This window comes from Pseudopipra pipra, chromosome 5, assembly GCF_036250125.1.
Source record: "Pseudopipra pipra isolate bDixPip1 chromosome 5, bDixPip1.hap1, whole genome shotgun sequence".
NCBI classification, from domain to species: domain Eukaryota; kingdom Metazoa; phylum Chordata; class Aves; order Passeriformes; family Pipridae; genus Pseudopipra; species Pseudopipra pipra.
Window position 1 is genome coordinate 68283793 of NC_087553.1, and position 13644 is coordinate 68297436.

Here is a 13644-nt window from a genome sequence, read left to right on the forward strand (position 1 = left end):
TTGCCATTTCTTCTTTATTCTCATGTTTGACATAGTTGTGATAAGATTTTCAACAGTTGAGGCAGACTATCAGCTTTCTACTTGCAGTTTAAAATTTTAGCTTTTTGAGGTAGAATTAATAAATTTTTGATATAAACCTAGTTCCTAATTAAACTGTAGAAAATGCTTATGGCTAGCGGGATATAAAATTAAACTTTTTTTCTATACAGAATTACAAACTGAGTTTGTAATTGTAATTTGCCTTACACTTCTAGTCAGATTCAAGTTTGATGTGTGTATTTAAATTCTAGGAAATAGTGAACCGTCTGTGAGTGATTCTGAGTGAAAAGTTACTCTAGAAAAACATGCCTAAATTTTGCTCTCTTCAAGTCAGTGTTATTTTTATGCACTTGCCAGTGTTGTATTGTCACTGTGGGTGGGTAGTGGGAAGCAGGCAGTCATGCTGCAGGGTTTTATTATTTCTGGCTGGGAAAGGTGCCCATTTGCCACAATGGCTTCTTCAGTTTTTCACGCCTCCTCTTCCCAGTTTCAGGCCTTTCAACACAGTGCTGCTTGTGTGCAGGTTGAGCTGTGCACTTTGCAGAAAGCTGCCCTTGCAGCTCAGGCACACGGTGCCTTGTGTGAATGGGTACACGTTTGGACCTAGTCCAGCTCACTAAACTGCTGCACAGGTAGGCAGCTCCTCTTCAGCCGTACCAGGGAAGGGGTTTTCAGTTAGTTGCCTTTGCAAAAATATTGTGGAATTACATAGGGAAACAAGTTTTCCGAAAGAAACAAGGTGGAGGAACATCAGGGTTTTCTTAGACACAGAGGGCTGTAGCCTCTCCTAAACAATTCCTTCTCCCTCTGAAAACAGTAATAAATCCAGATACCTTCCGTTCTGCCAGAAACATTTGCCAGCATTCCACACCAGGAATTTGTAAAGCTTGAACAAACCGTACACATGTTACACACCAAAGCTGGAATCCAAATGTCTCTGCTGATTCTGGAAGAACTGTGTCTGGGATGTCTTTTCACTGTGTTTCCAGAACCAGGCATCTGGAGCGTGCTGTGACACTGAGTAAGCCAGAGCTGTTAGTGCCATTCGAGTACTGCAAGAGCCAGGGAAGAGGCAGCAGGAGCAGTTAGGACAGGACTGGAAGAGAGGGAGGATGTTGACAACTTGTGCCTGGAAGGAGTCAGTGCGTTATGAATTTTTGGTATCAAAAGGTTCAGGAAAACAAGTTTGGAGCCAAGCTACAGTAAGCAAGTGGCAAGCAAGGCACAGCAAGTAGTGGGTCTTCTGAGCTCTTTTCAGTGTCAGTTAAAACTCGACAACAGAAGTTGTGAGATTAAGTATTAAGTTCAGGTAAAGCTTCTGTGTTTGTGGAGCAGGTAAGTACTGTAAAGGTAATGCTTCAGCCTCTCAGAACATCTTGGCAACAAGTAATGGGAAAGCTTAATTATTCCTCTTCACAGAAAAAATTTATGACTTGAAAGAGAACATTTTATCACCACCTTGGAGTCTCTCCTTCCCTTTCCCCCTGCCTTTATATTGCTTACAGGGTAGAATTCTTCTCATCTTGTTTTTGGGTGCCTGCACTAAGATGAAACACACCCTGTAAATGCTGAAGTAAACTTATCTCAGATGCTGACATTTCAATTTAATGAGATAAAATTCATCCAGAATTTATTGCTTACTATAGGGTATGGCTGAGCACAGCAGGTTTTTGTTTATGGTACCAGGAGCACACTCTCATGTCCTGTTCTTCTGTGTTGTGCAGGATCTGGGTTCCCCAACAATAGAAGAACAAGTTGATCAGCCTACAATAGACGATGAGACTGTGCTGATTGTTCCTTCTTCCCATGGTTTTATCCAGGCAGCGGATGATATTGATAGTGAATCAGTCTTGCCCCTGACAACTCTGACAGGTATGACAGTCCCTGTCATTAAAGCAGTATATAGCACTTCTGAGTCTCTGCAGACAACACTTGCTTTCTCTTAAATAATTTTCCATGTCATTGCCATGAAATTTTAAGGTGAGTTGGTCCCATGTGACCTTGTGGGAAAAGCATTAAAACAGCAGGTGCTTCATTGCTTGCTGAGCTGTTCCCATCACCCTTGAGCCTTGAACTGGTACACATAGGATGGTAACTCTTTCTGTAGTGTGCATTTCTTCATGCCTGGTGCTGGAACGAAATTTGTTTGTCTTTTTTGAGAGAAGACCAGAGGCATCAGCAATGCACTTGATGCCTCTCATCATGAGGGGCTGAGCTGTTTGTGTGTTGGCACAGCACTTACCTGGAAGGATGTGCTAGATTGTGCCACACTTCCCAATGCCAAGAGTCATCTCAGACTTGGAAGCAGCACAGATTTATTCTCACACTGCAGCATGTAACAAGTACTGCCTTTCAGAGGACAGATCTCCTTGCAGAGCCATCAGAGGGTCAGCACTAGGCCTGATAGTGTAATACCTCATGAATCCAAAAGTGAGTCGTGCTGATTGCATCCATATTAGTCATCGCTTACCTTCTCAAAACCCACCTGGACGTGATCCTGGGAAACGTGCTCCAGCTCAACCAACTTCAGCAAAGAGTTGTACTAGATGATCTCCAGAGGTACCTTCCAGTCCCAATCATTCTGTGATTCTGTGAAACTAGAAATTGCAAACTGCCTAGTTTGAGCAATATCACTTAAAATTGGTTAAAATTCCAGACTGTGTTTCCTGCCTCTTAAGTGTGTATTTTATATCTTGTTATAATGGCACAGTATTAGTAGTTCTAATGTACTTTGTCTCTTGACAGATCCTATCCTACAGCATCATGGAGATGGGTCACACATTATTGGCTCATCACTGGGCAGTCCTGACTCAGAAGACTCAAAGGATGTTGAGGATTTAGTGAGCTGTCACTGAGAAGCAGTAACCATGTCCATTTTCTATCGACCACGTTTGCATTGTGAAATTAGTTACAACTCTGTGCCACATCTCCAAAGAAAGCAGTCACAGTCTGTCTCTTTAAACAGAAACTTCCAGTTTGAAATTACTATGGTGCACTTTCTCTGTTCAGGCTGTTTTACCTCATCTGTGAAGGGTGACTGAGCAGCCAGCCGAGGCCTGAGGTGCCACATCTCAGCCAGGGTGTTCAGTGTTCTGAGGAGCCTCTGTTGCAGTGCTCACTGCCAGGACCCATCCAGACAGTTCTGATCTGACTTGCTACTGGTGTGCTGAACTGCACATCTGGAAAACTGCACAGAAGTCAAGGATTGTGGACTGTAGCCTCTTAGTGCCACAGCAAGAATTAGTTTGCACAGGTTTCATGAAGAATGGGTGAGGATTTCTGCACTTACTGACTCTTGTAATACATGGAGTTACTGTTACATTTCAGGAAGGAATGAGTTCCATCAAAGACTTCAGGGAGCATGGGCAGCATCATGAAGAAATGGTGTGTATTCCCATCTCATCTGACTCGTTTGTATGTCTGTGGCATCGGAGGAAGACACAGAAGCTTATGGGACTTGCCTGGTCTGCTTGTTCCTGAGGAGTCTGTTGCTGGCAACGGACAGAGCTCGGAAAGATCAGTTGTGGAAAGTCTTTATTTTCTTTTCTCTCATTGCTACAGCAAGCTGAATAAAAAGGGAAGGGCTATGAGAAAGGGAAGCTACTGGGACCCCCACAAGCTTGTAACTTCTTTGAGATTGTTGTGAGTAGGTTTGAACATTTGTCTCTCTCGCTGTTTACCTGACACTACCAGCCACCTCTCCAGAGGTGATTTCTGCAGCAAGTTAGTAGATGGGGAATGATGTGGAGGTGGCAGTCTTGGAGGAATAGCTCTTGTGAGAGTTTGGACATAGGGCCCCGAGGCAAAGGAGGACAATTAATTCCTACATCCAAGGGTTTGAAACAGACACTAGGCTGAGCAGCAGCCTGTTAGCTAGGAATCAAGAGAAAAAGCTATAGAAATTAAAGACTCTTTGTATAAATTATTTTATTTATTTCTGTAATTAGCTCTTCATAATCAAGAGTTGGTCTTTTTCAGTCTGTGGTTTTGTTAATGTGAAAATAAGTTGTAGTTTTAAATGGTTGCCTAGGGAACAGAAATAATTGTATATTCAGTTTCAGCAAAATAAAGAGTATTTGTCTTACTTGACTGTAAGATGCCATTTATTTATACTGCCACAGATCCTTTCAATGCTGCAGTTTATTTGTACAGTAATAAAAAAGTGCATTTTTTTTCCAAAATGAAAAAGCTTGTGCCATTCTGAAACATCAGTACAACTGGAATGTTCATTAAGCGCAACAGTAGCTCTTCAAAAAAAAGCGGAATGTCACGTCTTATGGCAATAATTTTCCCTAACAAGAGGGACATTACATATACATTTACATGAAAATCATGTACTGATTTATCCTTGCACAACCCACTTTGTTCCTCTCAGGCTGCTTGTTCTCACTTAAATGTCTCAAGTAGAGCTGAGAGCTGAGCTGAAAACATTCTGACACAGTAGCATCATTGCTGGGTTTTCCCAATGTCCATCATTTATCCACTTCATGGAAGTACAGGTTGGCACATATACATAACATGACAATAGAAAACAATATATAGTAAATTAGATTTCTAAATTTAGGTTCCAGGTCTCCTTGTCGATACCAGTAGATCTAGAAGAGAAAAGAGTTTGTATTACTTTAAAAAGCCAGGTACTTCTGCAGAGACTTTCCATGGTAACTGAACTGGCAACTTGTAGATCTGTTTTTTCCTGTAAAACAACCCAGCTTCTTCTGGCTAGAGAGAATGAGCGTGTGTTTGTCTGTGAAACTAGTTATGAAGATGTGGGTTGTCTGGTCAGCTTTGTTGAAGAGGGAGGGTGGGTGGGGTGTTAGCCAGGGATGTTGTAAAAAACATAAAGCTGGCTACACCCTGGTTGATGAGGACAAATATCAGGTTTGCACTAACACAGTCTGTTCTGGGCAGAGTTGTGGCTACCAGCTGTAGAATCAGAAACTGGGACTGACCAGGCACTGCAGAGCAACTTCCCAGCTCACCCAGCACTGGGGCTCAGGGCCAGAACGCTCCAGGTCACAGCTGGAGGAAGGAGAATGCCCCAAATACAAAATGCTACGGCAGAAAGGAGGAGCTACGAATGTCCCTGCCTATGGAAGGGGGGCTGGACTAGATGGTGTTTGAAGGTCCCTTCTAACCCAAACCATTGTGTGATTCTATGAACCCTGACCTGCCAGGTCCCTTTGCCAATGCTTGGGACCAACTCTCTTGGAATTCTGCAGCTGTTGAGTAGAGAAACATCTGCTACTTGCTGTAGCTTCCTGCCCCTGTAACCCCTGTGCCTGAAAGGTCACTGACTTCTGCAAGTGCCTGGCTGGCCCCACCATTTCAAGCAAGTTCTGCAGCACAGTCCATCTCTGCATTCCCATCTCACTGCTCTGCTCCCTGGTTTCCTACTCTATCTCCGCTGGCAGCTGCAAGTGGCACAGTCACAGAGGTGACAAGTCTTGCACCACAGCTGGGCTGCAGGAGTTGGCTCAGTTCACACGCTTGCACCGCAGTAAATAACGAAACTGGTTACCACTCTCATTGTCAGCTTGTCTTATGGAGGCAGGAAAGCTTTTCTAGGAGAATGTAAAAAAAAAGGCAGCACCACATAAAGAATGTTTTATTCAGAACTGTAGACTCAAAAGCTTGCATGGCAAATGTGGCGGTACTTACAAGAATGCCAGCAGAAATGCAACACAAGGAGATGCAGAAAGCAAAAAATACATTCACAGGTTTTGGAGGTAGTTGCGGGAAGACAAAAGCACTGATTAGAGTGACCTGTGGAGGAAAACAAAGATGAAGAGTTTGCTCTCGCCTGCTCTCAGAGCTGTGATGAGAAGAGGCTCACTTTGATGGCTGGGGCACCACAATGCTCACATCCCCCCCTGCACACCCCTCCCTCCTCTTTAACTCCCACCCCACGAGGAGCTGGAGGGAAATGCAAAATTCTGGAGGAGAATCTGTTTGGTACAACTGCACACTGAGACGGGTGGAAAACATTGATGAAAACTTTGCTACTCAGGCTTGTTGCCATCCTCCAAGTATTCATAAAGCCAGCAGGTACAGGGGTACACACTGCCCATGTAGGAGCATTCCTTCAGCCAAGCATTTCCCCAGCTGGCACCTTGGCTGTCCCTATGGCCTCTCTGCACCTCAGCTCAAATGATGCTGCCGCCCACCAGGGACCACAGAACTGATGTTCTCCAGTCACAATAGCATTGGGTTTGTCTGTAAAGCTTGGGGAAAGCATAGCTCAAGACAAAGGGACAAATTCTGGAAAGACTCATATAAGCCATAATTAAAGGGAAGTTATAAATAGAAGGAAATAGAAGCAAACATGCTCTCCTGGAACATAAGCACTTTGTTGTCTCACCCAGCCTTGCGTTCAGCCAGGATGGACAATTTACCAAAGAACTTATTGCACAGCCAACTCATAAAAATGCAAACTTTGACAACAGGAGAATACCTTTCTTTGGGCCATCTTCAGGCCAAAGAGCTTCAAAAGACAGGTGTGTCCCAAAGTGACTACCTGGACCCCAATTACAGCCTGTTCAGTCACAGGAAGTTTCACCACCTGTTTTGGGGAGGAACTCTGGTCCCTTGTCACCTAAGGAAGGCACTCAACATGGGGTGGGTGTGGGATACTTACTACAAGCAGCAAGGTTGTTAAGCCACCAACAACTAGATTGATGATTCTGTCCTGAAGAAAAGAGAAGATGGTTACTTGCCAAAAAAAAAAAAAAAAACAACAAAACACCACAACCAAAAAAAAAAAAACACACCACCTGAAACATGCCATTAACCAACAACACTGAGAGCATCACCCAGGACCCATGTTATCCCCAGCACAACACTGAGGCTCCCTGGTCAGCTCTGTCTGCCACACAGGAAAGTTTCCCGCCCTCCAGTTCCACGGACCCCAAGGAGGTTGTACTGGCCAAGGCCTTGTGCAGCAGGTTGGCTTGTTTGCAAATGGTTTCCTCGCTATGTCCAAATCTATTACAGTTGTGCAAATCATTTTAAAGGGTTATTTTTTTTCAAAGTGGGAGTGCACAGATGGAGGGTGTCAGAAAAAGCTTGTTTTAGCCTCGCTGCCTGAGAATTAATAGCTCGATAGTGTCTTAGGTGGGAATTTGTGGGCTGCTGGCAAGGGGGTGAAGTGTTGCCTGCACCCCAAACATTACACCCTAACACCAGCAGACCTGAGCACACTGCACAGTGGCTCTGCTTGGATGGGCAGATAACCCCCCCACACATTTCTTTCTGCAGCATCTCATCAGGATAAAACAATTGGCTGGGAAGACACAACCTTTTTGCACCTAGGAAGAGGTGTCATCTTCACAGTCCCACCCCAGTGGCATCAGGGCAGGGACTAGCTGTTACACTGGGCTGCATGAGCCCCCAGGGCAGGACCCCATACTGATGCACTTACTGGAGTGAAAAAACAACTTGAAGGAAAAGGGAGAACATTCCCATCCCTGCTGGGACACCTGTCTCCTCCCTGTCTTCATGGTGCTGCTCTGAGTATAAATATCTATTGCCACACGCGGACTGGGTTGTGCACAGTCAGCTGTAACAGCCCAGATGGCTGACTCCCCAAATCAAAGGCTAGAAGAACAGCTACAGCAGTAAGGATGTGCAGAGAGAAAGCTCCCTGAACTTCAGTTAATTACACTGAGAGTCATTGAAAAGGTATGGTGAAAGTGAGAAAAGAGTTCAAGCAGTGAAAGCATCTTGCCCAAGACATCCCAGCCAGCAAGCAGGGCAACACTTCCCTCCACTTGGTGTTGCACCCTTCTTCCCTCCTAGAATTTGGATTTGGAGAGGGAAAAGCCCCAGATCATGAAGAAGTAACACTGGCAGCAGCAGGGCATGAGGAGAAAAGCAGAACAAAGAGTAGGAGGCAGAGAGCAAATCATGCTCTGGTGGGAGACCACCAGCCCTCACCTAAGACTTTGTGGAGCTCAGGCTCAGGTTGTTCAGACACAGGGGGATGCTGTGCCCTGATTGTGTTCACCTCCCAAGAGAAACGGCCACAGCAAGCAGACTCTTTGAAACCTCTTCTATTAGTCTCCCATGGGAGCACCTCCATAGGAAGGGAAGTGAATAGGAAATTGTCACCAACATCTCCTGCCAGTCAGGCACAAACCCTTTCTCAACAGCGCTTCCACGCACGGGATCATCAATACAACAGCAGCCTCTGAGAGCCATCTATGAGGTACCCACCACTGACCCCAAAAAAGGAGCCAAGAGAAATAACTCCAGGCAAATAACAGAAGCAACAGCACGAAATGCAAGCACAAAATGCTCCATGAGAGCAAATCATGACATCTGAGTTGGACTCTTTCACCTAAGCTAAAATAAATTCATTAAAGCTAACTTTAATTTAGATGGTATATGGAAGGGTCCTTACCCTCAGAAGCCTCTCTGATACCAGGAGAAGACGGTGTTTTTGCTCTGCCCTTGCCCCGCAGACCCAGCTGAGCCCACCAAGGCGATTTTATGGAGGGGGATCAGTTTGTGTGCAGCCTCAGCTCCTCCATTCAGGGTGGCAAGAGGTGAGCAGCTGGATTCCTTGTGCCATGAGGAGATGGGTTTTCAACAGCAGAGAAGGGAGGCAAGGCTGAGGAGCCAGCTGCAGAGCAGCAGTGGGTCACCATCCTGTAGAGCTCACCCAGTGAGCGCAGTCACAGCCAGCTCTCCACAGAGAGGCTCAGAGGGATGGACACACGGTTAATACACCATCCAGAAACTCAGCCATGACTATTTTTCTCCTAATCAACTACAGACTTGGAGGGACAATTTTAAGATGGCGAGAATTCACCCATTTTGCCAGGACTGAGACTGGTCTGATGGGAGAAAACAAGGGGGTCAGACTTGGCAGTGACCACAGAGCATTTTCCTCTGTTTCATGGAGTGTAGGAAAGAGCATCCCCCAGAAGAAGGACCTCTCCTCTGACACTGTTGAGGGATGGATATCCCAGCAACAGCTGAATCAGGTGCAGCAGTGGAGCAGCTTTGCCACGTGGCATCTGGTCCCTGTGGGTCGGGGCATCCCCTTCCTGGTGCTTAAACCCGCAGTCACTCAAATTTTCCAAATGCGCTGCCGGCAGAAGAAGGTATTTCAGGATCCAGGGATTAGAGACACTGATCCTGAAATCCTGGGCTTGGCAAAGCAGTGAGAGGCTGTGTTCCCCAGGGCCTGCTGACACTTCAGCCCCAGGCAGCTTAGCACAGCAAAAAGGTTAAAAATACTCAAGCAGAGGCCAAGACGGCTAAAGGGATTGGAGATGACGGAGCCTTTCACCTCCACACCACGTCCGAGTGCACAGCCCAGCCCGGGCAGACACTCATGGATCCTGGGCACGCAGAAACAGGCTGTGACGAGCCATGTCTCCTACATGCCACGTCACCCAGCTGGCACAGCCAGCTCTCACAACCAGCACAGCTGATTCAGGGAGAATTTTTCTCCAACATCACCATGAATTACAATAGCTGCTAGAGAAAAAGACAAAAAAAATGCAGCATGCACAGCAAAACAGCTGCTGGAGGTCACCCTGCACATAGGCACCAACTTCTGCTACACCCCAGCAGTGCATCAATGGGGGTTCCCATTCAGCAGCCATAGTAAGCTGTTGGCCAGACAGGAGATGAATTCCATGTTTCAGTGTTGCACAAGCTGAAATGGAGGGTTGATGCCCTCTCCTCCTACTCTGTGGAGGGTGTTGCAGGTGCTGGAGGCACCAGGCTTGTCCCAAGGAGCTGCTGCAGTGCAGAGGTCCCTCTACCTCTTTCCCTCTGGGAAAGGGAGACAAGGTCGGGAAGTGTCAAGTCCTTGCAAAGCAGGAGGGCACAATCCAGGATCCTTTGGGATCTGAGTAAAGGTTACTTGGAGCAACAGGAAAACTGAGGCAGGACCGAGGGTGTAGCCTCACCACTGCACCCGCTGCACGGGCTTTGGCAGAGCAACAGCTTTGCTCTTTGCCCTGTTCCAGCTCAGCACTTTGCAAGATAGCAGCTTGTGGGCTGAGCCCATGGGGATCCTGGCAGAGGCTTGGCCAGGACAGGGGAACACGCTGGTCCCCCAGAGGGTGGATACCTGGTGCCATCTCTGCCGGAATGACGGAAAGGACATTTTTATGTCTTACATCAGCAAGTCCAGATGGTCAGCAGCTATCACAGCCTGTTGCAGCCATAGGGGATCCCTGAACCTAGTGCCAGCCCAAACCTCACGGCATCGCAGACAATACAGGCTGTATACAGAAGAGCTGTGCCCAGGGCCACGCTGGCCAACCCATCCCCTGCAAGACATGGGGACATGCTGGTGTGTCCTCGAAGGCTCCTCATTCCCATTTTGGGCTGCTCAGCCTCTCTAGTGCTTTTTCCTTTCAACCCACAGCAGTTAACCCTTTTGCACTTATATTTAAATGCTTCTGTCATGGAGGAACCCAACTTTCAACTTCTTTCCCAAGAAGTCCTTCACATGTGACACTCAGTCTCCTCTTTGCCACTGCACTGCTGTGCCTTTGCTTTGTGTCATCTCGTACCCACTCGCTGCCAGTGCTGCATCCCTGGTAACCACAGCTGAATCCACAGCATTCCCTCTTCCCACCAGCGACTTCTCTGGGACCATCTTGCCCCCAGTCTCCTCTCAGCAGTCAGCACAGGAGAGCGAGCTTGGCAGGAGCAGCTGGAGCATGGCAGGGGAAGGAGGCTGGTGCTGCAGCCAAACTCTCCCATCCCCACAGGGTGGCTTTAGCCTCAAAGTCACTAGCGTGGAGACCAGGAAAGCGTAAGAAGGCAAGAAGAGGGCATCTCCATCTCTACATCTATTTCCAGCTGCTGGCAAGGGTGCAAGACCCCTAATTTGGGGTGCAGGGCTTCCTGGGGTACAAGCACTGCCCTGCCTCTCCCTGTGGCCTCATGCCCAACCCCAGCAGAGGGTCCCACTTTGCCAGGACAGCCATCACTTGCAGAGACCCAAAAGCAGAGCTGGGGCACGGGCAGACACACTTCTCCCAGCAGACCTGCTCCCATTCTAAGGCAAAGTTTAGCTTTTCCATTTCTGACGTGGAACGTTTCCAGCTCTGGACCTCACCAGCGTCTGTCTCTAAGCAACCCCAGTGAATCACAGAGGAAACGACCCCGGGCCAGCACAGTGATCCCTTGTCTGTTGGACACAGGCTCAGCAGCGAGAGACCATTGGCTGCTGCTGGGCCCACACAACAGGTTCCAAAAACAGCCACAGGAGATGGGCCGGGGGTGATGTGTAGGATAGGGGATCCCCATTTGAGCACAGGAACTGGAATTAGCATCCCATATTTATTATTTACTGCTCTCCTTTGCAAGCAGAGGCACAGCTGGAGAAAGACAGGGATCAGGGACTTAAGGCGTGACCTGGGCTCAAATGTTGGGGGATTGCCTGCTCCGATGGCACATCCTGGTCCCCAGAAGTGCCCATCCCTGGAAGCTTCTCAAAATCCCAGACCAAGGACAGCCAACAGGTCCCCAGCACAGGGCACTGCTCCAACAGAGGTACTCTTAACCTCCAGCACTCCCCATTCAGGGCTGGAATCCACTGCTGGGGACAACCTGTCCCCCTCACTTCATCTTCTCGGGGTCCTGCCTGTCCTCTTATCCCACATCAACCTATTTTTGTCCGAAAATTTGACTCGTATCACTTCATTTATATTTTTATTAAACATTATCATTTTAGCAGCAGTTCCAAGTACTTAGGGAAGAAGGGGGTGGGGGAATGATGCGTTTGATACAGTTGTCTATAACCCTGCACAGTTTCAGCCTGCGCCCCCCCAAACATACACACGCACACATACACATGTTGCTGGGTAACCTCTCCTTACAGGGAACAAACCCTAAGTCACAAACCCATGTCACCCCACTGGACACAGGTGCACACCACCAAGTATCATGATTCCCGAGGGATCCCGATGCCAGGCAGTGCCTGAGGAGCCCCCTCCCCAGCGCAGCCCCCCACACAGCACTGACCCGCAGCAGCGCCGAGAGCTGCCCGGCCGAGCGGCTTACGGGGGATTGACACCTGAAGAGTCGGTGCTGCCACACGGCAGCCACCGCCAAGGAGAGACACCGCAGTCTCCTCCATCCCGGGAGAGAAATAAATTACCGCGAGGGCACCAAACGCGGCCCCCCAGCCCCATCCCCAGCAAAGACCCCCAAAATCGGGCGAGAGGCAGCCCGGGGTGCTGCAGCCCCAAACCCCCGGCTTGGGGGGCTGCAGGGACACTTGCACCCGGATGGGACGCAGCGGCTGCGTGACCCCCTGACTGCACCCACACCCTTTCCCAGCCCCGTTCCAGGGGTCCCCCCGACCCTGCGACTCTCTGCACCTCGAGCCCCAATTCCCCAGGAAGTTGGGGGGATGTTGGTTTTGGGGGGCTTATTTGAAAGTTTATTGTTTTGGGGGGAGACGGTTGTTTTGGGAGTTTTTTATTTGGGGAAGGGGTCTTGCTGGAGGGGGGATTGGAAATAGTTCTGGGGATGTGGTTTGGGTTTTTTTGAATTTGAGGGCTGTTTGTCTAGGCTGGTTTTGATGGATTATTTTTGGTTCGGGGCACTGATCAGGAGGGGGTTGTTTTGGTTTTATTTCAGGATGGGTTTTTTTATTATTATTATAATTCTGCCAATTTGCAGCATTTCCTTCTTTTGGAATTTAGGGGGTGCTCCTTTTACATTTTGCCATCGAGGTGCAGCTTTCTGATTTTCGATGGTGGTTTGGGGGGGGGGAGACCAAATTTGTTATTTTACAGGGGTGTTTTTTAATTTGTTTGCAGGATTTGGGCAGGTTCCTCACTCGGGCCGGCTGCGGTTCTTCGGTAACCGCGGCGGGGTGCGAGAGGAGGGGGCTGCCGCTGTCAGGGAGGAAGTTCCTCATTACCGGGGGGCATTTACACCGGGTGGGGGGTGGCGGACACACTACGGGACTTCCCGCTGCGTTTTCCTCGCTGCGTTTTGTTCCGCGAAGGGGAGGGGAGAGGAGGCGGTGGCGGCGTGTCCCCGCCGGGGCTGTGAGCGCTGTGCCTTACCCTTGCCGAGGTCTCCCCGAAGAGCGGGCGGTGGTCGGCGCCGCCGGTGCCGTACCCGCGGGCGGGGAATCCCTCCATGGCGCGGGGGGCGCAGCGCCGGCGGCCGCGGGGGGGCGCGCGCTCGTCCCGCTCATCCCGCGCCTTCCTCCTCCTCCTCCTCCTCCTCCTCCTCCTCCCGCCCCCACCCCGCGGCCCCTCCGCGCCCGCTCCGCGCCCCGCGCGCGCCCGGACGGGGACACGCCCATCCCACGGACACGCCCCCGCGGGAGGGACCCGGGATTGGAGGAGGGGGAGGGAACAGGGGATGGAGGGAGTTGGGAAAGGGGCCCCGGCTCCGCGGGAACTCCGCGGATGCGGAGGGGGCGGGGTCAGCGCTCTGCTGCAGACTGTGTCCGCTTGTTGTTCGACAAAAGTTGCGGTATCTGAGCAAATCTCGTTGTTGGTCATGATATGGTGCCCTGGAGAACTGAGCTGCATTTCATTTCATTTCATTTCAATTCAATTCAATTCAATTCAATTAATTTTATTTCATTCGATTTAATTTAATTTCATTTTGATT

The 13644-nt window shown here is 49.0% G+C and overlaps 2 protein-coding genes across 3 annotated transcripts in view; one reads left to right on the forward strand and one right to left on the reverse strand.

The window, feature by feature from the left end:
- DMTF1 (cyclin D binding myb like transcription factor 1) overlaps positions 1 to 4123 on the forward strand; it is a 29414-nt gene extending 25291 nt beyond the window's left edge. The window contains exons 16-17 of the mRNA XM_064656456.1: positions 1764 to 1911; positions 2785 to 4123. Coding sequence (XP_064512526.1) covers positions 1764 to 1911; positions 2785 to 2894 — 258 coding nt within the window. The 3' untranslated portion in view covers positions 2895 to 4123. The remainder of the gene's footprint in view (positions 1 to 1763; positions 1912 to 2784) is intronic.
- Position 4124: 1 nt separating this feature from the next.
- TMEM243 (transmembrane protein 243) lies at positions 4125 to 13241 on the reverse strand. Of its 2 annotated transcripts, XM_064656458.1 has the most exons (4): positions 13086 to 13237; positions 6674 to 6724; positions 5698 to 5802; positions 4125 to 4634 (listed from the first exon to the last, which is right to left on the reverse strand). In XM_064656458.1, exons 1-4 carry the CDS (start codon positions 13161 to 13163, stop codon positions 4512 to 4514), a joined length of 357 nt encoding a protein of 118 aa, XP_064512528.1. In that variant the 5' UTR covers positions 13164 to 13237; the 3' UTR covers positions 4125 to 4511. The 2 variants fall into 2 exon arrangements, with proteins under 2 accessions (XP_064512528.1, XP_064512527.1); XM_064656457.1 differs by lacking the exon at positions 4125 to 4634 and having other exon boundaries at positions 5455 to 5802; positions 13086 to 13241.
- Between the last annotated feature and the right edge of the window lie 403 nt (positions 13242 to 13644).